This window comes from Cygnus olor, chromosome 1, assembly GCF_009769625.2.
Source record: "Cygnus olor isolate bCygOlo1 chromosome 1, bCygOlo1.pri.v2, whole genome shotgun sequence".
In the NCBI taxonomy this organism is placed as follows: domain Eukaryota; kingdom Metazoa; phylum Chordata; class Aves; order Anseriformes; family Anatidae; genus Cygnus; species Cygnus olor.
The window spans coordinates 65,489,967-65,516,496 of NC_049169.1; the positions used below are offsets into that span (position 1 = coordinate 65,489,967).

The following is a 26,530-nucleotide window of genomic DNA, read 5'->3' on the forward strand; positions in this document are numbered from 1 at the left end:
TCTCGTGTAGAGTTATCACAGGCTAGCTGGTCTGAGTTAACTGCTGCTATACAAGTTCAGCCCAGCACATGTGCTAGATAGCTTTAATAGGTGGTTAAGAAACTTTGCAAACTTTTTTGTTTCTTCCATATCTTCACCATGTCTGGCTTCTCGTTTTGTGAGGCCAGGGGAAACACTGGATAGAACCGATAAAACTTTGGAGGGATCTCTGGCCCAGAAGAAAGAAAGGTGGTGTGGGCAAGTGGGTAGGGAGTAAAACTTGGGAGGAGGGCTAGGGTCATGAAGACTGTCATAGAGATCTCTGGGAAAGATGCGAAGAAAAAAATTGAGTGGAGCATGAGTAGAGATGAGAGGGAGGCGGACCTTTGGGAAGAGATGTCAGGTAATTGTGCTTCCATTAAAATAGTTTAAGGCCCTTAAAGAAGATTAGAAGTGAGAGTAAGGCCTGGGTTGTTAGTAACTTTTGCATGGCCCCAGTTTGCTAGGTGTAAACATCGGTGACGTATAATTTAAATGGCCAAACTAAACCTTGTTACAATAGTAAGATATGATCCAGGAGCACTGGTGTACCACCAGCTCTTTTCCAAGCTTCCCATGGAGCCTACAAATACATGTTTATGGAAATTTTTGGAGCATTATCCATATCGGTATGGCTTCCCTAGAACAAGGCTGTGCTTTGTCATGTAGCCCCTTCATGGTTTTCATTTTGCTGTATTATAATCAATAGCATCCTGGGCATTCATTGAGAACATCTGGTTGTTTCTGTTTTCACATAATACCGTTTTTTTCTGCTCTGTTTCTTTGTGGCAGAGAAGTAAAATAATGTTCTGAAAATCTAGTTGGTAAAACTTATACCTGTGACCAGAGCAGAGTTTGTACGCGTTAGCTGTATGAGGTAGCCCTTTTTATCAACAACCAACCAGTGTTGTTGAGGAGCTAATTAAAAAAAATAGTATTATTTTTAAGACTTTTGCCCAAAACTTTGAAGTTATTCCTGTCCCTTAACAAAGATACGCTATAACATTTACGTAGTGTATATGTTGATTGATCAGCTGATTCAGATGACTGAAGGAAAAGGGTGTGGGGATGTGCGTGTGGAGAATTTGATCCTTTTGCTAATGGTAGGAGAGGGACGGGCTTAACACACAGCTTACTTCTGCAGCTTGTGGTTTGAGGTACTGCTACGTGTTACTGTATACTTCAGCTGAATGTATGGCTTTTTTGGAGACAGGGTAGCCCCTAGTACTCAAAGTACCCTGGCTGAACACAAGTGTTTTGTCTTCCACAGTTCCACTCCCATCAGCTGTTCCACGTCTTTGTAGTGGCTGGCGCTTTTGTGCATTTCCATGGGGTTTCGAACCTCCAGGAGTTCCGTTTCACGGTCGGAGGAGGCTGCACAGAAGAAGAGGGGATGCAGTAAAACTAGGCTTCAGCCCAAGGTCATAACCAAAACAGCACCGCAAGCGCGGTTGAAGCATACAGGCTAGTGAAATGAATACCTAAGAAGAATCCAAGTTTCAGCTGATGGAGCACGGAGCTTCATGGGGATTCTGACTAATCAAGATAAATTCTATACCTCAAGCAATGGAATGAATCAATTTGAAGACCAGGAAATTCTGAAACCCTAATTTATTCTTGGGATCTACAGATTGAGCTACAGAGGACCCTTTCCAAATCGGCTTCTGTTCAATGCCATATTTATTTGTAGAAGTGGGGAGGGATAGCTTAGCAGTTTCCTTTTTTTTTTTTTAAAAAAAATTGAGGTTAAATTTATATCCTCTTGGAGGGTTTGGGAGTTGATTTTAGATGCTCTTTTGGGAGAAAAGCAAATTGTAAATAAGATTTCTAACTTTCTGTTTAAATAAATTTATATAAATGTTTTAAACAATGGGTGGGGGGAAAAGGGTTTTTGTAAAGAATGCAACATGCAAGTACCACACACTGTTTCAATTTTGCACAAAATGAATGATTGCAGGAGGACCAGGTAAAATTCCCAGGAGTGAAGCATGTTGGCCCTGCGTTTTTGCCAGCATGCCCTGGGCATGCCCCTGGGCAGTGTGGGGTCCTGGCCAGCACTTGGAGTAGGCTCAGTATATGTACACAAGGGTTGTGAAGGCTGGATTAATCACGTTGTCATTTGGGTCACAGTGTTAGCCAATTTTACTCAAGTAACTTGAAAGATCCATCTATGCTCTGCTTAACTGTGTGGGACAACTGCCTTCCAAGCTTGCTTGGCCAATATAGTTTTGGATCTTACAGTAAGTTGTTTTGGTTCTCATCATATGAATCGGAGCATGATGGGATAACTGCACGTGAAATGGCAAAAGGTCCGACTCCATCAGTGCCTGCCTATACCCAAAGACCCCTGTTGAGTAGATGGCTGCCGTCTGAGTCCTGCCCTATTTTGTCTGAACAAATGATGGTAATGCACTTGTCAAAAGATAGTTGAGCATGTGAGGGGAAACAGAGATGGGGTTAAGATTGACTGGAAAGAGGAAGCTGTGTGCTCCAAGGCTTGGAGTTAACAGTTACTGCAGACCTCAAGCACATTACCTTCTCATGTGTCAGGCTCCATATGCCAAGGAAGTTTTTGCAGGTTTTTCTTCTTAGGAGGAAAAATCCACAATCAGCCCAATGCAGTACCATTTTTTTTCCTTAGGTCTGCTTCCCATCTGTGCTTTAGCAATGGGACTGCTGGTATTTCTTAAACCTGAAACTAAGAGTTCAGTTGGATTGCTGTGGAGCAGACACACCTCCTGTATAAGGGGAGGTATATACCCTTCTCTTGCTTAATTGATGTAGCTTGATCTTTGGAGCCTAGTCAGAAGCCAGACTGAAGGAGAATCTTTGGAGTTGTAAGATGAAACTTGAACGTTTTGTTTGTTATGGCACAGGTATTGCTTGGAGCGTTTAGTTGGAAATTCAGAGCAATTACATCTCGTGATGAGTTAAACAGCTCATAAAATGCTGTAGTTCACAAAGAAGGGAGGTAAAAGGTTTTTTTTTTTTTTTAATAAAATACAAATTTGATTTTTTTTGTCCTTCAAGGGGAAAAAATGTAGATTGTGAAGATCTTCTAGTATGCTGGGTATTACTGAGTGTTTCGGGGAGTTACTTTGCCTAATGGAGTCAAATAGAAGCAGAATGCCTTCGTAAAGTTGACTGGTGGATATTAAGGCTTCACCGCTCGACTGGAGTCGTTGTAAAGCCTCTGAGAGCAAGGTCGGCTGCAGAAAGAGGTGCTGCAGCAGAGTCTGTGAGCTTAGAGGGACGTGTTCTCAGTAGGATCACTACGCTGGATGCCGGTAGGGCCAGAAACAGCTTATCACAGGTCTGTGTGGTACTAAGATGAAATAAAGAGCAGTATTAGCTGGATGTAAGGGCTAGCAGCACTGGCGTCCCTGACAAAGGTGTAGAGTTTCCTGGCAGGAAGCAGTCTGGTGCCTGAGGGAAGCACGGTATGGAAGCATATCCGAATCAGACCTGTCCGTACGGCGCTTTGGGATACCTCTGTAACAGTACCAGCAGAAGCGGCAGTCTCCATCCTGGATCATCCCACGTTCACTCCTTGAAGGGTGATTGTAACCTGGTCCTACACAGCACAGAACTACTACAGAAACACAGTACTCCACCTGCTATTCTTAACCCAGTCAGTCTCTCCCTTCAAGAAGTTTGTGTGTTCCAATAAAAGCAACCTAGCTGTGCACTTTTCTGTAGCTCTTGCTGAGAACTCTTCCCAGGTTGGCACCTGAATGCCTTACTCTCAGCAGTCAGAGGCTTGCTTGCTCTGTGTGCAGGTTATTGCCATAGAATAGTTAGGACCTACAGCTTCTTTCCTTCCCCATTAAATAGTGGCCTTGTTCAGTATATTTCTTTTTAAAAATTGCTTACTGTTGAAAGCAATGAAGCACATTCTGGGGTTTTGATGGTTGGGGACTCCGGTGATGGTTCCATGTAAGATGGGATCTTATTACTTGCTGTATTCTTAACTTCGCTAATAAAAGAACCAAATGGAATATTGTCTAGCTTGGGTCTGTCTTTGCTCTGTGTGAAGCTTGAAAGAGTTGTGCTGGCTTTCTGCCCTCCCACTGTTTACAGGTAGAAGTCCAGAAACCAAACTGATGCCTAAGGGCGTGTTCACATAGTGCTGAACTGCTGCTCGCTGTGTGCCATCACGCCTGACAAAGATGTCCGTGGACCGTGCTGCCTTTTAGTTACAGTGCTAATTGGCAGAGAAGCATGATTTTTTTCTAGTTTAGACTCTCATTTTGTGCTCTCTGGAGTCGCCAGCTATAGTACAGTACTGGCAGTGGCACGGGGGAGGGAGGTGTTATTTGGTGTGCCTGGTGCCACCATTTCATCAAGCTGCTTGTCATAAGATATCCCCTGGCACACAGCTATTATGAACTTCCCAAGGGAAATAGCCTGGGGCAACATTTCTCATGTGAGCACCTGAGAGCTTGTGAGGAGGAAGATTTGGGGGGGGGGTGGGTGGAGGGACAGAAGAACAAGAGCGGGTAGGGAGGAGGACAGGTGCTGGTGACTTCAGTTGGTGTGGGCTTTTAGGTCAGTTGAGCTTGGGAAGAGCTCTCCTGGAAGGCTGGGCTGGAATTAGTGGTGCAGAGGAAATGTCTCCCAGCCTGTACCCATGTAAGGGACTGATTGTCTCCTCCTGGCACGCAGATGTGGGAAGGAGCTGTGTCTGGCTGGGGATGGAGTGAGGCTGACCAACAGCCCTGTGCCTGGAGCAGAGCCTCGTGCTCCTCCTGGTGCTCCTGCATCTCCCTTCCTCAGCTGTCAGCAAACATCTGCGAACTGCCTCAACAAGATATGCCTAATCCTCCTCTTGTGGTGGTTCACACTGAGTCTGGGCATCTACAGCTGGGCTGTTTATCAGTTACTTGATGCGAGATACATGTTTTGCAGAGGCTTGTATGAGAGCCAGCTCCAGTAAATAACCTGTGTCAGCTTGACATCTCAGGATAGATTTTTTATATAAAAGCAAATTCAAGGAGCATGGAGAACTTCAGCATCAGATTACATGAGTTGCACTAAAAAAAGCTACCGCATTTGAGGATGAATTGGGTTTATTTTGTTTTCAAAAATTGGAACAATACTTAAAAGTTGCATAGGTAGTCCTAAATTTTATGCCCTACCTCTTCTGTGTGTAGTTGTGGCCATGCGTTGCCCTCTCCCTGGAATCACTTGCTTCATTCACTGCAAAGGGTGAACTTGTCCTGAGCATGGACTGAAGCCCTGCAATCAAGGTGAACATCTAAGGCCATTGCCTAACTTTTTAAAAGGATCTGGAAATTAAGTTAAATGCATGATCAGGACGAAGGAGCTGAGTTTGTTTTAGCTGAAGCTGTTAGAGGCTTCCCTGCAAAACCAAGTTATTTTTTTTTTTCCTTTTATTATTTTATTCCCATGCCTGCTGTGTGCCATCAAGCAATCTGTTCGAGCCAATCTCTCCTGCTGGTCAGTACTTCTATATTTGTCTTTAGTGCTCAAGTCCCAGTTCTCAAGGCTGATTTCCAGAAGTGCTGAGCACCAGCTGATGTGCTTTGAATAAAGTTCCTTAAAAAAAAAAAAAAATCAGCTCCTTGGAGGAGATCCCTAGACTGGAATTGCTACAGATGAAGGAATACCAGCCTTGATCTCACGACAGCACCACGTGTGGTCATCCTCGAGTATTTCAGCAAAGGGCAGATAGGAAAGGCGCAGCAGGATCTCCTCTGCCCAGCATCATCTGGGCAGCCTTGTGGGGCCGGTTCCTCGGTGTGGACCATCCTGTTCACCCCAGGAAGGGAGGCCTTGGGGACGGGGGCTGTTTGTGAGTGAGCAGTTACCCTGGCATTCCTGTGTGCACACAAGAGGACTTCGCCTGCTCAGCCTTAACTCTGGTGATTCCAGAACTAGCTCAGAACTTCGCTTTTGCCTTTCTCCCCTCCTGTAATGCTCATGTTTGAACACCAGAGCTATTGCTGCTTCCGAGCCCGGAGGTGTTTGCCCTGGAGATTCAAGCTGATCTCATTTTTTAGCAGCTTCAGCGCTGGCACATAACAACTGGGCACAGAGGCTGCTCACAGCTGGCGTAAAAACTGAACTGCTCCAGTTGTAAACGAGATGAGAAAAATCATATGCCTGGCTGTGTTCCCAGAGCAATGATGTGTTTCCCTGACAGAGGCAAATTGTTATAGGTACCTTTTGTGTTTGACTCCAGCCATGCTGGACCTGTGCTCGTTTGAGCTTTGCCTTGCAGCTGGTTGGAGCTGGGCTCCCCTGGAAAAAGCATCCTGGAAAATATCCTGCGGCTCTGGCCTAAGCAGTGTGTGTAAAACCGAGCAGGGCTGTCAGATGGGTCCTTCGCCTGCCCTTCTGGCACATACCGCCCCTCGCTGCCCCCAGTCTGGGATCTGCCTGGCCCTTGCTACATACAAGCTGACTCAGGCCAGCTTGCTGGAAAGCTGCTGCTTCTCTGCCCTCTCCCAGCTGCAAACAGCTGATGTAAATGATTTTCTGTAGCATGAAGTCACCCGTGTCTGGTCATACCTGAAGGTCCAGTCACCTCCTTCGCTCTGTCACGAGCTTGGTAGCGTGACTCGAAGTGGGGAGCGCGTGCTGATGCTCACAGCGTCTCTCATGGCAGGTGGCAGCACCCAGATGTGGCTGGGGGCACTCGATGGGACGTTTCTCCCATCTCCCAGTGCCGCCTTGGGTTTAAGGTCAGGTCTTAAAGGCAAGCCTCCACCCTTAGTTATTAGTTTAAGAAATGATGGGGTTCTCACCTCTGTCCTCTTCCCTCCAGTTAAAACCCATGCACTGTCTGAAGAAACCGAGCTGGGTATGATTAACACCTTTACCCTCCCAGCGCAGCTCTGTTCATGGGACCGTGTTTGCTGTGGATTAATGCACCTGAAATCAACCACGGCAGGGCAATGTGTGCTGACACAAATTCGTTAAGCTGTGTGGAGCTGGGGCTGTTATCCCTTCTGACAGCGAGGTCACCCTCGCCAAGGGCAGCAGCACCGAGCCCTGGGTAGCTGGTCCTGCCAGCGGGGAGCTGAGCCTGAGCTCTGAACAACTTGGGTTTGACAGAGCCCCTTCTCCTCCCGCGCCATCTTCATCTTCTTCGGCTGCGTCTTACTCTGATAAGGTCACTGGAGCTGCAGGATGGAAATCAAATCTCCCTCCAGAGCCTGATTCACTCCCAGTACTGCAGTCGCTCCTCTCTTCTTTGCTGTGACACCGCCTCTGGGAAAGCAAAGCCAGCCACCCACTGCTAGGAGCCACTGGTAGGAGGGGCAGCGTCCCATGGCCCCAGCACACCTGGGGGTGCGTCTGGGGGTTCCTGTCCATGCAGCTCCCTCCACCTGCACCTCATTCCCATAAGTTTGGCAGGGAGAGGGGTTCCTGGGATGTAGGGCTGCATTTAGCACCAAACCTGACGTGATGAAACTTCAGTATCTATATAAAATACATTTTTTTTTATTTTTTTTTTTTAATGAGGTGGTACAGAGCAGCTCATACAAAAAGAGAAGAAAAATGGGTGCTCCCCACCCCTTGTTCATAAAGCTCTGTGACAAACGGCCTGTGCCCCCCCAGCCGGGAATGCCAGGCTCAGGGCAGGGGCTGCTCACCCCCAGACAACCACAGGCAGCCTCCCCAGGCAGGGCAGCGCTGCTCCGAGGGAACAGTGCCCATACCCGAGCTGCTCCTGCCGTGAAACCAGCAGGCAGGGGGGACCTCCTGCTGCTTCAGCAGGTCACACACAGCCCCTTTCTCAAGGCAAGCCCATGCCTGGAGATATATCTGGATGCTGTGAGTGCAGTGTTCCCCTCGGCAGAACTGCAGCTCCAGGCCAGCCATGCCATCCCCTGTGGTCCACTGTGGGTGCAGTTAGTGCAGCTCGGGGCTGGAGCCATGTCCTGAGCCTGGGGTCCTGGTTGATGAACACCCCAAGACCAGGAGATGTTGGCCCCGACAGCTGGGTGCTCAAAAATCCTGGCAGCTCTTATGAGCAGCAGCAGCCAGGGTCTCCTGCCCACCTGCTCTCCTAAGGCAAGAGCTGCCCGGCAGAGCCCTCTGCCTCGCAGGGCACACTGCTCCACCATGGCCATGAGACAGGCAGGGCCACGGGGACGTGCGACACGTGTCTGAGCCGTGCTGGCCACCCCTGCTGTCCCTGGAGCTGGAGGGAGTCACACAGGGCGTCCCCAAAGGCGGCCCTGTCTCCTTTCCTCCCACAGCCCTGTCCCTCGCCGTGTCCCTGCCACGGGCAGTGTCACCGCGGGAGCAGTGCCAGGGGCAGGAGGAGCAGCGTCAGAGAGACGGAGAGCTTGGCAGCGCCGCCGCAGTCCTGGGCGTTTTCCTGGGGGACAGAGAAGACAAGGTATCAGCGTGCGTGCTGCCATGGTGGCATGGTGGGAGTGTGCCCCTCGCTTTTGGGAGGGAGAGCAGGGGCTGCAGAAGCTATGTAGCACAGCCTGAAGGAAGGCGTGCTGAGGGATGGTTTGAGGAAACCCAAAAGCCCACCACCGCTGGAGCTCAAGCCCTGCCCAGGTGTCACTAGTGTGATGTCCTCCTGTGAGGAAGCCCCTTGGGGATCCACCAGGCTGCATCTTGGGATGGGCACAAAATAGGCACAATGCATGCAGGAAGAGGGGACGTGTGTGCACAGCCACGGTGCCCAGGGTCGGGGGAAGCCCAGCCCCTGTGTTCTCCCGCCTGCCACGATGCCCTGTGGCCGCACCTCGGGGTGAAACGCGTGGCACGTGTCCGGGCGCCGCCTCAGCTTCTGGGAGCGCATCCGGTCGCACTTCACGGAGGCGTTATGTGCGGGGCAGTTAAGGACACGGGCAGGTGAGAAGGAAAGGGCACGAGTGCCGCACACAGAGATGGGGCCCTGGGGCATTTCCCCTGGGGAAATGGACAGCTTTGGGGACAGGGGAGGACCGGGGCCGGGCAGCCACCTCCCAGCTGCGGTGCTGCAGGTACATGGGCTGGGGATGCCGCTAAGTGCTAGAGAAAGGCAAGGAATGGCCGGCAGCTACAAATGGCAAAATAGCACGGAGCTGGGGGCTGCCCCGTGGTGGGAGGCTGGGCTCCAGCAGCAGGACTGTTGCCTCCTCTCCCTCACACTGGCTCCATTCCCCTGCCTCCTGGCTGGCCCACAAGCCAGGCTATGCCCTCCACCCCTTTCCCTGTGGGAATTACCACACGCTTTCCACACTAGCAAACCCAGAGCCCCAGGGCAAGCAGAAGGATATATTTGACTTCTTTCGCATCCAGCAGGACAGGTGGGAAGATGTTGCAGTCGCAAGCAGCATCTGTGACAAGGAGCAGCAGGTTGCTGCTGGCAATCTGCTGTGCCACAAACATCCTGTGGAAAAAAGAGCGCACCAGAGAAATCGCAGCCCTCCCCGGCATGGCCCTGGCATTGCCTGGCCCTGTTCACCCTAGCAAATAAGGCCAAAGGAAACAGAGAAGCTTGGAAGGGGGTATCAGCAGAAGGCAGGAGAGGAGCAGTGCACACCTTCCTGTCCTCAGGAAGCGCCCAGCTGGCTCAGTACAACTCTGCACAGCAGAAAAGCCAAAATCGGAACCAAAAACCCAACCAACCAAAAAAACAAGCAAAACCCTGTAGAGGCCCTCCCCAGGCACACCGGAGTGGGGCAGCACGTCTCAGAGGATCATGTGTGAGAAGGCCTGGCTTCACGTGGAGGTGTGCCAGTGCCCGGCCAATGTGTATGTACACATGTGCGTGCAGAACGTGAGGCTGTGTGCACGCTGTGATCCTCAGGGGGCAGAGTTCTGCTAAATTTCATGTTAAGTGAGAGACAAATGGAGGAGCTCAGTAACATCACGCATTACACCTGCGTGACAGCACTGGCTACCTGGTGCTTAGTCTCCCTGTAAAGCTTCAGTTTGCAGCCAACAGTTTGTCTTTCCCTTCCCCTCCCCATGAGACAAACAGAAAGTCCTGGTGATGGGCATGTGCAGGCGAGGATGTTCCTGGATGCAAGCATTTGCCCGAGGGCATCCATGTGAGGGCCTGCACGAGGGGCTGCAGGCTGTGTGGGAGCTGGAGGGCTCCTGTGGGCAGGGCAGAAGGGCAGCCACGTGTTTTGGCCACGTGTGCAGCTTTGTGCATGAGTGTGCACGCACGTGTGCGTGAGTGGGCAGCTCAGGTGCGGCTCTGCACACAGGAGGCTGCTGTGCCCGTGGCCACGTGGTCGCACTCATTGTCCTGTGTCACCCCCTGCCTGATGACTCATTTGTGTCTCTCCTGTTCCTGCTCTCAGCCAAGGAAGAGGGCTTCTGGATCAGGCTGTGGCCATAGAGGTTTGTGAGGCTGCCCTAACCACCCCAACCACTCTGGAGAACTGCCCTGTTTCCCTGGGTGCTCACTGTCCAGCCTCTCCTTCTAGCTTCCAGGGCTCTTTGTATTCACTAGAGGTGAATATGAATCAGGCCATGTGTCCGCTGGGGCAAGGCACCGACCTGTGCCCCACAGCAAGGCAAGGTGAGCCGCTGGTTTGTGCAGTGACAGTGTAAGGCACAAACAGGTCTGCCTGGGGCAGGCGACTGCTCTGGCTCTTCCCAGAGGTTACAGCACCGACACAGCTCCCTTTGTCACCAAACCCGCTCTCTGCTCTCTGACAACGCACAGCAAGGCCCATTTTTCATAAAGCAGTGCTGACTAGCACAGGCTGTTTTCTTGACCTTTAATTCTTTCCGGCAGTCGGTCCAAGACCCAAGGCAGGTAAGGCTTTTCTTTATGAGGGATTCCAATCAGATCTGTTTGGCCTCCTCTGTGCGGGTCTACGTAACAGCACGTTAGGAAAAGCTGGACCAGTGGAAATTTCATCCTCCTTTCACCCTTCCACGCATGATTACTGATGGTGCTATGCAACTGCTGAAAATGGCCTCTTTTCACAATGACTTTTCTGTTAGTTTTGACTGCTCATTCTCTTAAAATGAAAACGGAAAGTAAAAAAGGTTCCCCTTGTTTTGCTTTCTTTTGGTTTAACACTTCTTTTTTTCCCCTAATCCCTCCTTTTTTTTCTGTAGAAAAACAGAAAAGGGGGAAAATAAAAAGGGGAAAGGAAAGCTGAAAGCATTGCAAAAAGGAAAGTTTTCTAAGGAGAAAACTTTTGCCAGAAACGTGAAAAAACAGAAACAGCTCCTTTCTGAAATCTGCGGAATGGAAAAGAGACTTTCTTTTTTTAAACACTCTCTCCCTCCTCCTGCAGCCACCTCTGCTTATTAACAGATGGCTTTAATTCTTCCTTCTCTATCGAGAAGCCGTAACGTGGTTGTTCTCCCTTTGTGCTGCCCCCAGCCCAGGACACGGGAGGCACAGCAGCAGGTGACTCTTCTTGGGCTGTGGTGCCGGCGTGGCCTGGTGCCTGAATGAAAGGGAAGCTGTAATTCTTACTTTTGGCAATCTCCGCACTCGATCAGCCCGTTGGTCTCCTTGATGGCCGGCTCGTACACAAAGACGGGGTACTCTGTGTCACAGGGCTGCAGGGTGTCGTGCTTCTTGTGCTTGTGAGCTGCGGCAGGGACAAGAACAGGCAGGGTGAGAGGACCATAACGGGGACATCTGCCCTGAGACACGGGACTTTAGCAGTGGTGACAGAGGGGCTCGAACAGGGGCAGGTGCTTACCAGGGCTCAGAGGAGCAAGGAGCAGCACCACGGAGCGCTGTAGTGATGCTGGCTCCCACTAGGTGGTGTGGGAAAACCAGGCTGTGCGAGGAATGCTCCTGCTACTCCCCATCCCTTCTCCCTGCAGAAACCGGGGTGTGGGGCCGCTGGGGGGGGGGGGGGCCTACCACACCTGCTGCCTTTCAGAGTCCCTCCTGAGTCCCTCCTGCCTGCGCTGGCACTGGGTCATGTATTTTTGTACACGTCAGGTCCACGCACAGGCTGGTCCTCGGTGCCTGTGCTTGGAGATCTGCACTGGTGGGGACGCCCTGTGTTCAGAGGGCACACGGAAAATCCTTCCCAGACACTACCAATGAGGGTGCCCCCTCTCGCCGGTGAGGCCTGCCAGCCTGTCTAAAACAGGTCTGCAAATTAATGCAACCTCACGCGTTCCCACTTCTCTGTCAGCCTCCGACCTTTTCGGAGTCCTCTGACGCTTCAGAGAGATCCCATGGCAGGCAAACGGATGGGCTGAAAGCGTGTCGCATCTTTAAAAAGAAAACACTGCCAGCAGACAGGGCTGGCATGCGCCCACAGGGGAACAGAAGGTGGCTGTGAGGGCCTGGCCGAGCCTTGGCGAGCGCGCGGGGCTGGCTGTGGCAGGGAAGGATCCTCTGCCAAGGCAGAGCCACTGCCTTGCTGCTCCCCAGTCACACTCTGTGGGGCTCCCACACTAATTTTGGGGTGAGGGTGAGCTGAACTGCCTCGCTGAGCCTCCCTGGAGAAGCAAGGGCATCATTTCTAGGCGTTCAGCAAAGTCCTCCTTGCCTCGCTTGATCGGGCCAGCCGGCAATTATTTTCTGCAGTCGGAGGTAGCAAAGGCAGCTCCTGCCTCCGTGGCACACAGGGGAACGTCTCCGATCGAAATGTGAGGCTTTGTTGCTAGGGGAGAAGCGGCTGCAGCGCAGACAAGAAGCATGAGGACTGTTTCCACACCAGCTGCAGGCGCTGGGCACAAAGGCCTCACCTCACGGCCCCCAGACCCAGGGGCTGCAGCCCCCCTGACCTGGGGACCACCAGTTCGTCCCTTGCAGCTGCTGCAGGGAATATTGGTAGAAAAATGCAGCCACAGAGGTTTTGATCAGTCAGTGTATGGTAAGAAGGCATCGAGAGGGCGTCCGTGGTCCTGAGGGGTAAGGTCAAGGCCTCACCAAGCGCTACGGACGCCTCTCCCCTCACAGTGCTGAAGTGCACAGGAAGAGGAAGGCACACCCCACGGAGCTCGCTGTCTGCACAATGGGGACTACGTGAGAGACAAAGGCAGGATGATTTTCCCTGGTTCTTCTCTCTGCCTTGGCAATCCAGAGACATAAGGCATTCATCAGAAGCCAGGGGCTGCAGCCCAGCCTCCCGTCTAGTGCCCTCCCCGGGTGGATGTGAAGGGGATTTAAACACCTCCCTGCAGCACAGAGCCCCTGTGGCTGTGCCTTGTGCTCATCTCCTGACCTTTCTGAAAACATCCCCCACGAGGCAGCCTCCTATTTAAATCCTTTCGCGCTGTAGGAACCACCTTTCAGCACCATGTTTTAGTTCATTGTTCACCAATCCAAAAGCACAGAGGGCTTGATTTCAGCATCAAGATTCAGCACTCCTCACACTACCTTCATTCATGCTCTGATGACAAAAGCTACCAGTGCTCTCCAGCTCAGAGCAGCTACTGGATGACCATAAACTGGCCAGCGAAGTTCCTGAAGGACTAAAGGCGGTTGAAGAATGGGATGGGAGCCCTTTCCTTCAGCCTTAATTTGCTGTACTAGTGGGAAAACAATGCTTTAACTCCGTAACCTGCAGCCAGACTACCACGGGCACAGCCCGTCTTAGGGACATGCGTGTGGCAGGACCCCACATCCGTCCTTGAGCCATGAGCTATCACGGTCCCGCTGTGTCAACCTCTGGACTCTCATGGTGGTGTTGACCAGGGCTGTCACAGCAGCAGACATCTTTTGAGGCAGGCTGTGATGTTTCTTTCTCAGAAGAACAGCTGTGATGACCACAAAGGTGACCTGAGAAGGGGGGTCTTAATGAGAAGGCAAGTGAAGAAGATGCCCAACCACCAGGGCACATCTGGAGCCTCGGCAAGCCCAGCCCCGCTCACAGGCCCAACCTACACCAGCCCTGCTTCAGCTACCGCACAGGACCAGGGAGGTAAGAGACGGGAAGTGCACTGGGGCTGGACCCTGTAGGGGCTCTTCAGCCCCCGGCAGTGTGGGCTGAGTCCCTAACAGGAGCTGCGTTTCTCTGCAGCCTTTCACAGACGCCAGCAATTAGACTGGCTCTGGGTTAACCTCATCACATGCACTACGCGGTTAAACTGGCACACGTCCCCTGCACAGACCATCTTAAATCAGTTTCTTGGCACAGGCTAAATGAAAATAAGCCACTTTAAAATCCCTGACTTCTGCACGGAGACAAAACCTGAGACAGAGATTATGCTTAAGCCCACTGCCACTTAATTTGCCTGGAGGCAATGCAGCTGCAGCAGTATTCAGGAGCTCAGAGGAGCCCGGCAGCATGCACACCATCAGCAGCTCGCTGGGGCTGAGCCTCTGTGCACACAGGCTGGACATCAAAACCTTATCAGCAGCTCTGAGAGTCTGGTGGTCAGGGATTAGTAAACAGTCTGAGAAGCTGATAACAAATTGCAAACTTTATAGCAAAGTGTGAGTTAATTCCTGGCTGTCATTGCTACCATCTGCACTTCCAGAAAGACTTTGTCAGACAGTTGGCAACCAATCCTTCTGAGTAGCAAAGGCAGCCGCTGCTCCTTGCTGCACACAGTGCAGCCCAGATTGTGAACTCTTTCCCACCACCATAAATCATGAATATCTGCACCGAGTCAATGGATTTACTCAGGTACGAATGAGACAAAATCTGCCACTGACAAATACAAAATGGAGATTTCATATGACTATCCTCTGTGCGCTTTACCATGCAGTCAGAAAGAAACTTTTCTGAGCTCCAGAATTCTAGAAATATTCCTTTCTAGGCTGCGTGCCTTGGCTGGAAGTGTTTCTGGCTTAATTAAAGGCCTTCAAATCTGTGGTGATGTCCATAAAAGCAGAAGCCCTTACAACCACAGAGGGGAAAGAGATGCTGAGAGCAGTGAAAAATCTGTGGCAGCAAACGTCTTCTCACCATCTCTGAGAAGCAGATTTGCATGAGGAGTGCAATCTGAATCAATCATGCCCATACTCCAGTGGCAAGCCTCACATTTCCAGAAAGCACGAGAATTTGGGAAGCAGAAATAGGACCAGTGCTGCAGAGCCGGAGGTGCACACAGCAGGGGTGAACATTAGATCCCCAACTGTTAATTCCTCTGTACATAACCTCAAATAAACATATACTTAGTTTCTCTCCCAGAAAATGTCTCCTCTCCATACGTTTTGCATTCGCCAGCCTTGGCAGGCAGTCAAGAAAATGTTAATATCCCTGGCAAAAATCTTCAGCCTGTTCTTAACAACACGTGCAACCCATTCCCTCCAGCCCCAATGGTTTCCTTCCACCCTGCCACTCCCTCCCCCACGCATGGACCCTTGTTTCTTCATCTACAGCCACACTCTCCTCGTCTTCCTCTTCTTCACACAGCAAGGCACATTCCAACTGTCTATTTCTCTATCTCTGTCTCACACATACGTCTTGCTGGGCAGAGAGCAAACCAGTGAACACGAGCTAGATATGGAAGCAGTGAGATACAAACACAGCCACAGTCTGGACTCTGTCTGGAGGGATTTCTAGCTTGCCTGCAAGAGTGGATTTATGAGCTACAGCACATACTTATCAGTTAAACTGCTTGAAAGTAATTCTGCATTATCCTGGAGCTGGGCTGGTATTCATCAGAGGGGCTAAGCCATGGGGTGTGGAAAAGAAGACTTAAATTGCCTCTGAATATCTGAAGACAACAAGACCCAAACAGATTTTTCTGCAAGAAGGCACAAGTTGCTTTTGGTTTTGGTGTAATGCCTGAAAAGATGGGGGCAGCAGGGAGCCAGAGTGAAGGAAGAACCACGTTAGGGTGGCTAACAGCCCATCTGTGCTATAGCCACAAGTGATGGTCTTGTTTGGGCCTGCGGTCACTAAGGAGGCTGGTGTGTCCCTTCTTGTGTTGGCCTCTCAGTGACAGACCTTTAACATCACCAGCTCAGCGAACTAAACCAGCAACAGCACCTCCTGATTCCCTGCAGTGCAGGGAAATAGAGCCAGGCACTGCCATGCAACCATGACACCCTTCTCCAAGTTCCCCACTGTCCAAAAGGTGGAAAATTGTCACTCCTAGCCTGGGATTTCTAGCTAGACCCTCCTCTTTTGGCTACATGGTGGTTCTACTTACAGTGATGGAAGACAGCCTTGGCTGGAGGAGCAGTATGCACACACACACAATGAAGATGGAGCCACATGACAGTTTCACATGATGGCAGCACAGCGAAGAGATGGATTGGCACGCAGCAGGCATGGAGGTGATGCAAGAATGATGAGGAAAGCACAAAAGGAAATGGTGATGAGCAGTGTAGAAGCAAGAACCCCCTCCCTTTTCCCTCACATCTCCTCTAGCAAAAATCAAATCAAATTGCAGCCATCTAGCATCCTTAACAGCTCTCTACAGGAACACCACGCCTGTCTGTCTCCCTCCTGCACTATAGAAGAGCTGTACTTGCTCATCTATCTCTTCCTCACTGATTTCTGCATGGGGACACTCCCTTCATCCTGATACAAGTTAAAGCAGCATCCAGGGCCACACAGAGGAGATCTGCAGCTTCTAGTGCCATGTCTGGAGAGCCTCTTTGGAGGAGGTAAGTAGGATGGACAGCACCCAGACACTGCGCTGGCTCTCTGACTACAAGGACTTCTTGCTCTCTGAAAACAAGCGGTTCCCTGTTACACCAGGAGAACTTAAGGCAGAGGACTCAACCCCACTGTTAGCAGGGAAGGTTCCTCTGTGTCCACCCACTCAAAGTACCATTAATGCTGAATAGTTAGTGAGGAAGCAATAATTGCGTCTACACTGCTACGCAGATGTGCACTCTTCACCTGTCCCTTACAGTCACCTCAGGGCCATTGATGTCCCTCGCCTGTAGGAGCATGTGCCACCACCTCCTGCCTTCCAGAGAGAGTCCAGTGGGAAAGTAAAGGCCCTCAATGTGTTTTTTGAGCCATCCAGCACAACTCAGTGGGATGGCTGAAGAAAAGGATGCAAGGAAGGTGTTCTCAGCTGAACCTTACAGGCTTTCTGGCTAGCTCTCCAGAGCCTGCTGCTCCAGCCCTGCTCTGTCCTGTCCCTCGGGCCATCATCACGAAAGACTGGAAGTCTTTCCAACCAAAGGGCTTTGCGGCTGATGGACGCACAGGGTGGGGTGCTCGGAAAGAAAAACCTCCTCATGTTACCGCAGTTACGCTGAGGAAAGCACACTCTGAGCTGCACAGGCTTCCCCCTGATGGCCCTGGTGCTTGGGCAGCTTGAAATGGGGTTGGGAGGGAGACAGGTGGTGTTGGGACTTGGAAGCTGGCTTCCAGTGTCCACAGAGAGATGTGATGGGATGGCAGCTTCTTGCACGAGGTTCGGCTTCCCCATACAGTTTCTGCTGCCACCAGCAGCTGTGACACTCACGTGCTAAGGGGTGGCTGGACTCCCGTGTACTCACCGTCTGCCAAGTTGTCTGAGTGCCAGAAGCTACTCATGTTAAACTCCAAAAGGAAACTGTCAAAAGAGCAAGAACAGAGGATGCTTTTTCAGCAGCCTGGAAGGGTGCAGGTGGCAGTGAGATGCCTCCGTGGCCTGGCAAATATCAGCTCTAAAATGTTTATTGTGGATTTTCAGGCAGTGGAAGCCTGAGATTATTTTTTTCCCAGTTTGTTTGTTTTTTGTTTGTTTGTTTTTGTTTTTGGTTGCTCAACGTGACACAGTATGTCTCCGTATCATGGGATCTATATTATGGAATAACTGAGTGGGCTTTTCATGAAGGGCACACTGTCTGGGTACCTCGCCAGTGAAGGGATGAACGTGGCAGCCCTGGAGGCTGAAGCTGGATCCAGTCGTTGTAGACACATCTGAGTGGGCACAGGCGGCTTGCAGGGAGCTGGCACTAGCTGCAAACCACGCTGAATTATGCTGTGCCAATAAGCTCAAGGCCCAGGATCTGGGTCTTTTCAGCCTCTCAGGCTGAGATGCTCAGGGTCAGGGTTTCAGCCTGGGCCCAGCAAGCTAAGCAGCTTTGGTCCCAATTTGAGCTTGGTCCTAATTTGAGCTCTAACTCTTATTCCCACCCCCCCAGTTTGAGGTGAGCCTGAATCCAGAGCTCGATACAAAGCATTCCCTCTCCTCCCCTCTCTTCTCCCTTGCCTGCCACTCAGATCTGAGCTTCCTGGCTTCCTCCTGGCAGCCCTCGCCCCTGCGGAGGATTCACATACCGTGGGCGAATGAGACAGGGAGGAGGACGCAGCATCGAGGACCTGCACGGGGCCTCCAGAGACCCAAGTCCTATTTCTGACTCTGCTGCTTTGTACTGAGTGACTTCAGGTAAGTCCCAGACCCGCTCAGGGCCTCTGCCTCTGTGTTTGTGAAATGGGAATAGTAATAGCTTTCTGCCTCCCGGGAGCAAGGCACCGGGCTGAATGTCACAAAAAGGCTGACAGCAATGTCCTATGTGGGGGCCTCTGCTCATGGCCTTCTCGGCTCTCACCCCGGCTGGTCTGAGCCTCCCAAATACCCATATCTTTTTGTACTCACATGAGGAAATCACTTATCAGCCATTTCACTGCAGTTAGAAAGGCATAAATTGGCTGGAGAACAAAAGAAGAAATGAGAAACACCATAAGGACCTGGTCAGAAACTTTATAATTATTAGGCAGGACCCCGCGTTTCAGACAAATTCCCTCTGCTACTCAGAGCTCTCCTAAAGACAGGCTGGAAATTCAAGGTCTGGGCATCACTGGAAAATGCTCAAAATACATCAAAAGCCAGCGGAGCTGCCTTGCTGCTAATAATATTTTCTCACCCCTCCCAGTCAGGGTCAGGGAGTTTATGACAAATGCGTGAAGGACTTTGAAGATGTAATTGCTTGATGAGTTCTCTCCAGTATGGATGACCTTGAGAGCTCAGAGCAGGAGAGAAATACAGCTAAATGGGACACTACCAGTGTAGGATGCTTTTATATTCCAATTGCAAGTGGTGTTTCTGGGACAAGCTACAGCATTGTCCAGGAGTTAGTGTTATCTGCTATTGATCGATTATGCTTAACTGTGCTTTCATCCAGCTTTTCCTCAAGATGGCATGACTTCTATCATTTTTCTTCTTTTCACCTACAAATTGGAAATCCAGCATAGTCCCAGGGCCAGTTACTCAGCAGAGGATCCTGCTGGTTCTTCTCTTGGTAACCATGGCTGAGTTTCATCTCTCCCTCTCACAAATCACTACCATGTCCTCGAACCCAAAACACATGCATCAGTCACAAGAGAATGTTCAATTACTGCTAACTGGCTTATCTTCAACCAAAATAAGTCAGCAAATAGTAAAATGGTTGGGGATGTGACTGATTTTTCCTTTCAACAATGTATATGTAAAAATGGACTTCTTCCTTTTTGAAGATTTTGCTAAGAGGGTGAGGAGAGAGGTGAAGTTTGGAGGTTCACCCTTTTATTCTCTTCCCTGTTCACCTGGTTTTGGTAGCTCATATTTTTTGACTTTTTTTTTTTTAACGAAAATTCTCAAGGATATGATCAAGCAAATATTTTAATTAATATCACATTATTTTATCTATCCAGATTCAGTATAGCCATTCCCAAAACTGACATATTGTTAAAAAATGTGAAACATTATTGAAAAGGAATATTTGCTTGAAAATTCTTTTGCTAGAAAAAATGATGATGTCATGCCATAAGATGTGCTTTCAGCACAACACAAAAAAATGATCGTAACAATAAGAAACAGATCTCTGTTCAGGGTTACTTTAACTAGTTTGAATTGAGCTGAGTTTTGATTAATTACTTAGGTCTGCCTGCTTGAGGTGAGGTTAGGAAGGTAGAGTGGGATTAGATTATCAGTTTGTATCAGAATAAAGAGAGGTTGTGTTTGGGTGCTGGCAAGCCTTCCCCTCTGACAGTTTGTTCTCTGGGCTACCAGCTCTTCTCAGCAGCTTTGACCCCTCTTTCTGTTACTCCCAGCCCACTCACGCTTCCCTCAGAGGATGACAACTTTCTCCCAGATGCTCTGTTCACTTTCAGGTCAACTCTCCCTCTCAGGCTGCTGAGAAAAACCATGCCCTGTGAAAGTATTTCTGCTGATTTCAGCTGCTAGCTGGTGTCACAGCTTATAGCAGAAGAAGCCTGGCATAGTATGGTTCCTGTCCTCCCCCTGGTCCTTCCAATTTTCATTAAGATCCTACACGCCAATAGAGACCCAAATTGGAAACCTCTGTCAGTGGCCACCACTGCCTCAGAAACCTGCCTCAGACGAGTCTGGACTTTCCCAGCATTTGAAGGCAAACAGCTATGAAGTTTTTGGGGGGAGTATGCTACACCACAGTGTTGGGGATGTCCTAAAAGAAAGTCTCCACCGACAGTCACAGCAGAGAAGGCTGTGTGCAGAGAGATACGTACACTGAGCAGCGGCCGGGCACCGCTGTGGTGGTGGTAGGGTATCTTACACATCGCTTGATAGTCATACATGGTCACCCTAGGATCAAAACAAGACAAGCAAGCAGTCAAAATTGAGCAATGCAACCACCTATGGGGCAACTACGCCAGCCTGCACTGCTTTTTCCTACTTGGGCCCAATTGTACAAAAAAAATTCTGTGTGGAAGAACTAAAGCAGTGGCCTGCTTAAATGTGTCTTGGCTGTTTGGCCAGGGCTGGACTGTGAAAAGCAAGAAATACAGGCCTTGGATTAATGTAACTGGGTAAGTACAGGAGGAAATATGTCCCTAATTACAGGTCATGAGTAAAGCAGGGTCTGAAGCTGAAGAATTATAATTGTATCTACCTCAAGTCCCTCTAGTTCCTAATTTCAAGCCATCAAAAATCTGAACTGTCTTTTGACATGCGCTGGGGGAGTGGAGTGGGGTGACCGGAGGTATTTTAGGAGAGAGAGAAATGTTCTCAGCCAACTGCAATGGCAGCTCTGGAGGCCTCTCAGGCGGCCTCTCTTGGAAAGGCTTTCCAGGTGGGAAAAAAACAGGATGTGGGGTGATGATGGCCAAGCACATCAGGGGAGACGGGGGGCAGCTAAAGGCGCTCTGGATGCAAAGTAAGAGCCACATGTGTCCGCTCACTCATCCTGCCCTGCTTACAGAAGGAGCCTGACATGCTCTGCCCCACACACGAGCTGAGAAAGGAGAAGCACAGAGCAGGGACACCCACGTACTTCTTGAACATGCCCATGTTCAACAGCTGGGTCATTACTGAGCCATCCACTGCACCAAGAAATTTTCCAGTCTGCAAACACAAGAAAAGAAAAAGAAAAAAAAAAAAAGCAAACAAACAAAAAAGCTGTCAGGTGTAAAATTTCCAAGTCTAGAGTAAAATTTCTCTCCTGCTCCAGCTGATCCAGTCTGTCTAGAGGCCTAATACACACCCCAAATTCTACTTACATGCCTGGATTAAAAGTGGAGTCTGTGGCCCTCTGGACCCATTTGTCTTTCGAGTCAATAACCTCAAATATAGTCCCAACCCTAGATCCAGGAACCACTGCTTTAGAGACTTCTTCAAACAAATGAGAGTTCTGGCTTTCCTGATTACTAAATTATGACAAATCCATTACAGAATTTCTCAGAATCTGCTAACTCCACTGCTTAGTTTACAAGCAATTAAATAAAATACTCATGAATAATAAAAATTAAGATATGAGCTGCCCTCTGTCTCTTCCTGGTTCACAGCAAATAGCTCCCATATGTGACAGAACCACCCATGCAGTCTGTGGGGACGTTTTACTGTTCCACAGATAGGTCCCCAGTCATCTAGCATGCATTAGCAGATGTCGGAGGACTTCATTTTTTGGAGCGGGGCATTTCCACTAAAAAAAAGCCCAAAACCAAAGAACAAAAATTAGGCAAGTTTACCTAAGATCATATGGTAATCATCTACCAGTAGCCTGGCATGGTTAGGAGCCTCTTCTAACAGGCCTTAGAAGGTATTCCACTATATAAATCAGTACATAACACCAACTCCCCTTTGAACATTTGGATTTTAATCATCCCAGACATAGCTGAAGGGATCTGAGCAAGCACTAGCTTTTCTGACCCCTCAGACAAAGTCAGCACTTGATTTTCCACAACCTCCACTCGGCTCGGTGGGATCTTGGTCTTCTAGCTGCCACCCCGCCCCTTGTCCCTGGAGTCCCACCAGAGCAGAGCTTGTAGAAAAACCCTGTAAGATGCCCCAGGGAGAAGGCAGCAGTCCTGAAGCTTTTCAGGAGCCAGTTCCCCATCCCAAAGGGTCCCCAGCAGGCAGGGAGTGGCAATTAGCCCCATGCAGCATCATTCAGCTTTCAAGGCTATGGAACACAGGCTACTGATTTAATGCTGCTGCTGTCTCGAATTCCCTACAGGGTTTAAGAGTCTGGACACTAGTGGTGCCACTGGGAAATAAAATCAGTAATTGGATCAAGATAAAGAAGTCATTTGGGAAGAAAAGCAGTGGTGAACTCTCCAAGGTCAGGGGAGGTAACAGCTGGAGAAGATGACAGTGCTGGTGCCTGCCCAAATGTCTGATCTCAGGGGCATGTGGATAATGTTTGTAATTTACCCAAATCCACTATAATGCCATGTTTCTGCCTGTCAGATCTTTCAGAGCTGAGCTTTTTGAAAAACCCATTTTTCATAAGATGCAGGAAAAATAGAACCCAGGAGGGCGATGCTGAGGACGAACAGTAGTTGTGGTACCTAAAGGGTGCAGTTGCCTTTATCTATGGACACGTGATAGGGCTCAGTAAAGCACCTTTGAAAATGCCATGGAAGTCAGTGGACAAAACAGTGACTACTAACCCATACTGAACACACAGCGGGACCTGGCCTCCCAGAGTAGGGAGCCAATACATATTTGCAGTATTTTCCTCCCTTACTTTTCAAGTTTTATTTGCTTTTTTTTGGCACAACAAGTTGTTGACCAGGAACCTTTACTGAAATATTCACTGTGCCAGGCAGGTCACCATCCTGACAGAAAAGAGACTGGTTATTCCTTGCTACCTGCCCCCTTTATACGTCTGTATCACCTTGCTGCTACCGTGGTGCAGATTCACTTTGTTTTGTGAGCCTCAGCAGTGCCCATTTTGGCCTCTCTGAACTTATTGTGTAGTGTCTGCAGGATTCACAGTCTCACTTGTTTCTTTTGCCGGCCTGTTATGGGTATGCTAACCAAGATAAATTCAGATGTGAGACTATGGGACTCGCAGATTTTCATTCTAAAAATCCTGTTTTATTCCTCTTCTTTCTTTTCTGTCCCAGCTGCTTTGAGATCAATGATGCTACTTCATGTTCCACTCTTAACTACAACCTCTTGAATAGCCTCTTGTGAGGGACCTTGCTACTGGTTTTTTGAAAAACTGAGATATAGTAGGCCATTCATTCTCTGTTATCATTTTTTGCCGACACTTTCAAAGAACTACAGCTGATAAGACAGATTTTCTACCTTTATAGAAGCTGCACTGCTCGTCCCAATCAAATCCACCAGGTGTTTTATTATTTTATTTTTAATTACCATTTCAACTTGTTTGTTTCATCCTGAAGTAGGTAATTTCTAGAATCAGATGTACTGCCTTTTAGAAATATGCACACTGTATTTGTTAACTCCAGTACTACACAATTTCACTGAAATTCACACTTCCGTTAGGAACAAAATGCTTCATTTTCCATTTGTTCTGTAAGCTCATTATTGCCATTGACATACTGCTTTGTAATTTATGAGACTGTTCTCACATGTCACTTTTTGACATCCAAATCCATGGAATTTCATTACTTTGAAATGAACAGGTTTGTGGTGCATTTACCAGAGAGCAGAAAAGTATAGCTAAACCATGCAGTGACCGGTGTTGTTGATTTTGCCCAAGGTGAACAGGATGTCTCATCACAAAGCAGCACCCCTTGAGCACTCCAGAACTGCTCATGGACGCACTGGCAGCAGGAAAAAAGGAAGCAACTTCTGTTGCTCATATTTTTATTAATATTCTGAGTAATTTTCCTTACTCATTTTACCTCCACGAGTCCACTAAATGCCCCAATTCTTTAGGTGTACTCCTGTTTCCAATTTGCTTAAATGATGCCATTTTCACTTTTGCCTTTGGCATTTCACTGTTACCATCCCCTCCGCTTCCTTTGCTGCAGAATGACTGTTTCATCTTCGCTGGGGCTCAGAAGTGCCACTTCGCTCCCTGTCCCTTTCAGATCATGCTTGCCTCCTGGGGCTGCCTCAGATCATCTTCAGTAGCATCTGCAGTGAGGGAGCGGATTTTAATTTCCTCACTTCTGATAAAAAAGATAGTATGACTAGTTCCTTCCTTATCATCGCAAACTCCTTCCTTACCTAGGATATGCTGTCACCGTGCCTGGAGGCGTCCCCTCACCACACAGCTGAGTATCATCATACTCTGGCCACCTTTGTCACACAATTGGACTTCACTGGTTTTCACCAGCTCTGGTGTGTTATTCAGGCACATGCAAAGCACCCTCCCCTTCTTCTCCTATGCTCTCTTACCTCTGCAGGTCTTTTGGAAATGAGTATAAAGCCATTATTATCAATGAGGAAGCAATTCAGAACCTGTGGAGATGAAAGAGAAGCGACATCAGAGATGGCATAGTGGTGGCTTCTGCTGTGCGCTGCTGTCTGCAGGGTGAAGCACGGGGCCTCGGCCCCGGCACTGCCACGCCTCACCCCATCACTCAGCTAACGCAGGCTTTGGACCATTGATTTTTCCCTCTCTGCCTCCATTTTGAGGTATTTAGCTGTTTGTGACAGAGATGGTCTCTAGCAAACTGCAAACCATATTTAGGGAGACATCCTGCAGGCAGTGACAGGATATTTGGAGAGCACCCCTCTTTAATAATAAGTTATCAACTATTTTCCACCTTCAGATTTCAGAGTTTTATAAACACTTATGAAATAACCCTCACCTCTGGTGTTATCATTTTTTATTTATATATTTTTTGGAGCAGGAAAAGGAGGCACAGAATTTAGATGAAAATCTTCAGGCCTCACAAGGAAAAATCAGGATCCTAGATGAACACAGGAGGATAATTCTCTGGGGATCGCACCATCCAGGACACAGCATCTCGTGTCCTGACTATGCCTGAGACATACAGAGCAGTGGCGTAAATACACGTGTCAAACTGCCAGCCACTCTCTTTGGCAGACCAGAACACTGGTGGGACAGCCTTAGAAGAGATGGACTCTCCTTAGAGTCGCTGGTTGGAGTCCACACGTCCCTGCTGGGCTCAGCTGACATCTCACAGTTGACACCGCTTCTAGGGGAAGACCTAAGCTGCAGGTTTGTCTCAACAGCACAAGGTCCTACCCTAGCAGTGCAACGTTTTGAGAGATGAGGGGCAACACCTGATGTCTGGGGAGACAAAGACCTCCACCAAGCAGGTGGTCAGTCATTCCATCACAGATATGGAGAAGACATCTGGGAAACTTACGTCATCCTGACAGCTCAGTGGACAGGCACCATCCAAGGCACTGCACTGGAAAGAAAAAGCAGGAATTGAATCACAGCATGCTCTCATCTTACACGCTCCCCCTTGGGACTGCTAAGGAAAAGCACCTCATAAAGCCCTGCAAATTCACTGGCATCTTGAACAAGACAAGAAGCAGCCCCAGGTCGGCCAGTCAGTGCCTGTGCACAGTGTCTGTGCTTGGGAAGGGGGCAGCATCCAGCTCTCCGGCTGTGCTAACAGAAGTTATTGTGCACTGGCAAGAAAACAGCATACATTTCAGCATCTGGTAGTATCTGGTCTGAGTACATGGCATGGTATTTTAGATCAGGATTACTCTCAGGCGGTGATTTTTTGTTGTTGTTGCTGTTGGTTTCTTTATTCTCCGGACAGCTAATGATAAAATAGGATGTGAATGGTGCTTGTGTAGCCCCAGGCACCGTCCATTTGTTTCATTTAGGATTTGGGTACTGGATTTGACATCTGTTTCACAACACTGAAGCGGGTGGGGACACGAGGGGTTAAGTGGTGAGTAACAAAGCCCTTCAGGTGCTTATTGATTTCATAATTGTTCTGGGTTTGCGGTGGCTGCGTGTGTCTGTCTCTTTGTGTTATTTCTCAATACTATTTCCCCTGGCAGCTGAGGAAAGGAAGCTGACACGGTGGTGCCGTTTCTGTACATGGGGTCCCCTTCCTGCCAGAGGTTTTCCAGGGTCAGGGGAGGATGCTGACGTGTGGCACAGCCTGCCTGCTCTCCCACAAATGTCCTTTCTTTCTGCAAAACCCTCATGCAGAAGTCCCGGCCCCCCTTCTGGATGATTCTGAATATGAAGAGGTGAATTTGCCATTTCAAACCACAACAGAGCCATTACTCTAAGTTAGGCTTTGCTTCTCACTTTAAGTTTTGCAGAACAAACTCAGTATTTTCAGGTTTCCATCCCACTGCTCGATTTCAAAGGAGGGTCAAAGATGGTCAAGTCTGTTTGCAGTATCGCTCACACTCCAGCTTGCCCTTTGAGGCTCGAGGGATGATGTTAAAACACATCCCTTTGCCCACAGATGCAAGCACAGCCTCTCCCCCGCCTCTCCACAAAACAGTGTTGGGTTGTGTCTCCCTGGGCATACGCATAGCGGTGGCTCTGGACTTCATCCCCACTGGGATCATTTCTTCAGCGAGCAGAGAAACA

At 49.2% G+C, this 26,530-nt stretch overlaps 2 protein-coding genes across 9 annotated transcripts in view; one reads left to right on the forward strand and one right to left on the reverse strand.

Annotated features, from left to right (window-relative positions):
- ADIPOR2 (adiponectin receptor 2) overlaps positions 1-4,016 on the forward strand; it is a 45,558-nt gene extending 41,542 nt beyond the window's left edge. For all 8 annotated transcript variants that reach the window (XM_040562631.1, XM_040562572.1, XM_040562599.1 and 5 more), the window contains one exon: positions 1,289-4,016. In XM_040562631.1, coding sequence (XP_040418565.1) covers positions 1,289-1,446 — 158 coding nt within the window. In that variant the 3' untranslated portion in view covers positions 1,447-4,016. The remainder of the gene's footprint in view (positions 1-1,288) is intronic.
- A 3,488-nt stretch (positions 4,017-7,504) lies between these two features.
- CACNA2D4 (calcium voltage-gated channel auxiliary subunit alpha2delta 4) overlaps positions 7,505-26,530 on the reverse strand; it is a 120,034-nt gene continuing 101,008 nt past the window's right edge. The window contains exons 29-39 of the mRNA XM_040562681.1: positions 25,329-25,373; positions 24,388-24,450; positions 21,065-21,135; positions 20,301-20,376; positions 18,433-18,485; positions 17,348-17,403; positions 16,039-16,059; positions 11,441-11,558; positions 9,270-9,382; positions 8,753-8,835; positions 7,505-8,371 (exon numbers count right to left, since the gene is read on the reverse strand). Of these exons, the coding sequence (XP_040418615.1) occupies positions 8,285-8,371; positions 8,753-8,835; positions 9,270-9,382; positions 11,441-11,558; positions 16,039-16,059; positions 17,348-17,403; positions 18,433-18,485; positions 20,301-20,376; positions 21,065-21,135; positions 24,388-24,450; positions 25,329-25,373 (786 nt within the window). The 3' untranslated portion in view covers positions 7,505-8,284. The remainder of the gene's footprint in view (positions 8,372-8,752; positions 8,836-9,269; positions 9,383-11,440; positions 11,559-16,038; positions 16,060-17,347; positions 17,404-18,432; positions 18,486-20,300; positions 20,377-21,064; positions 21,136-24,387; positions 24,451-25,328; positions 25,374-26,530) is intronic.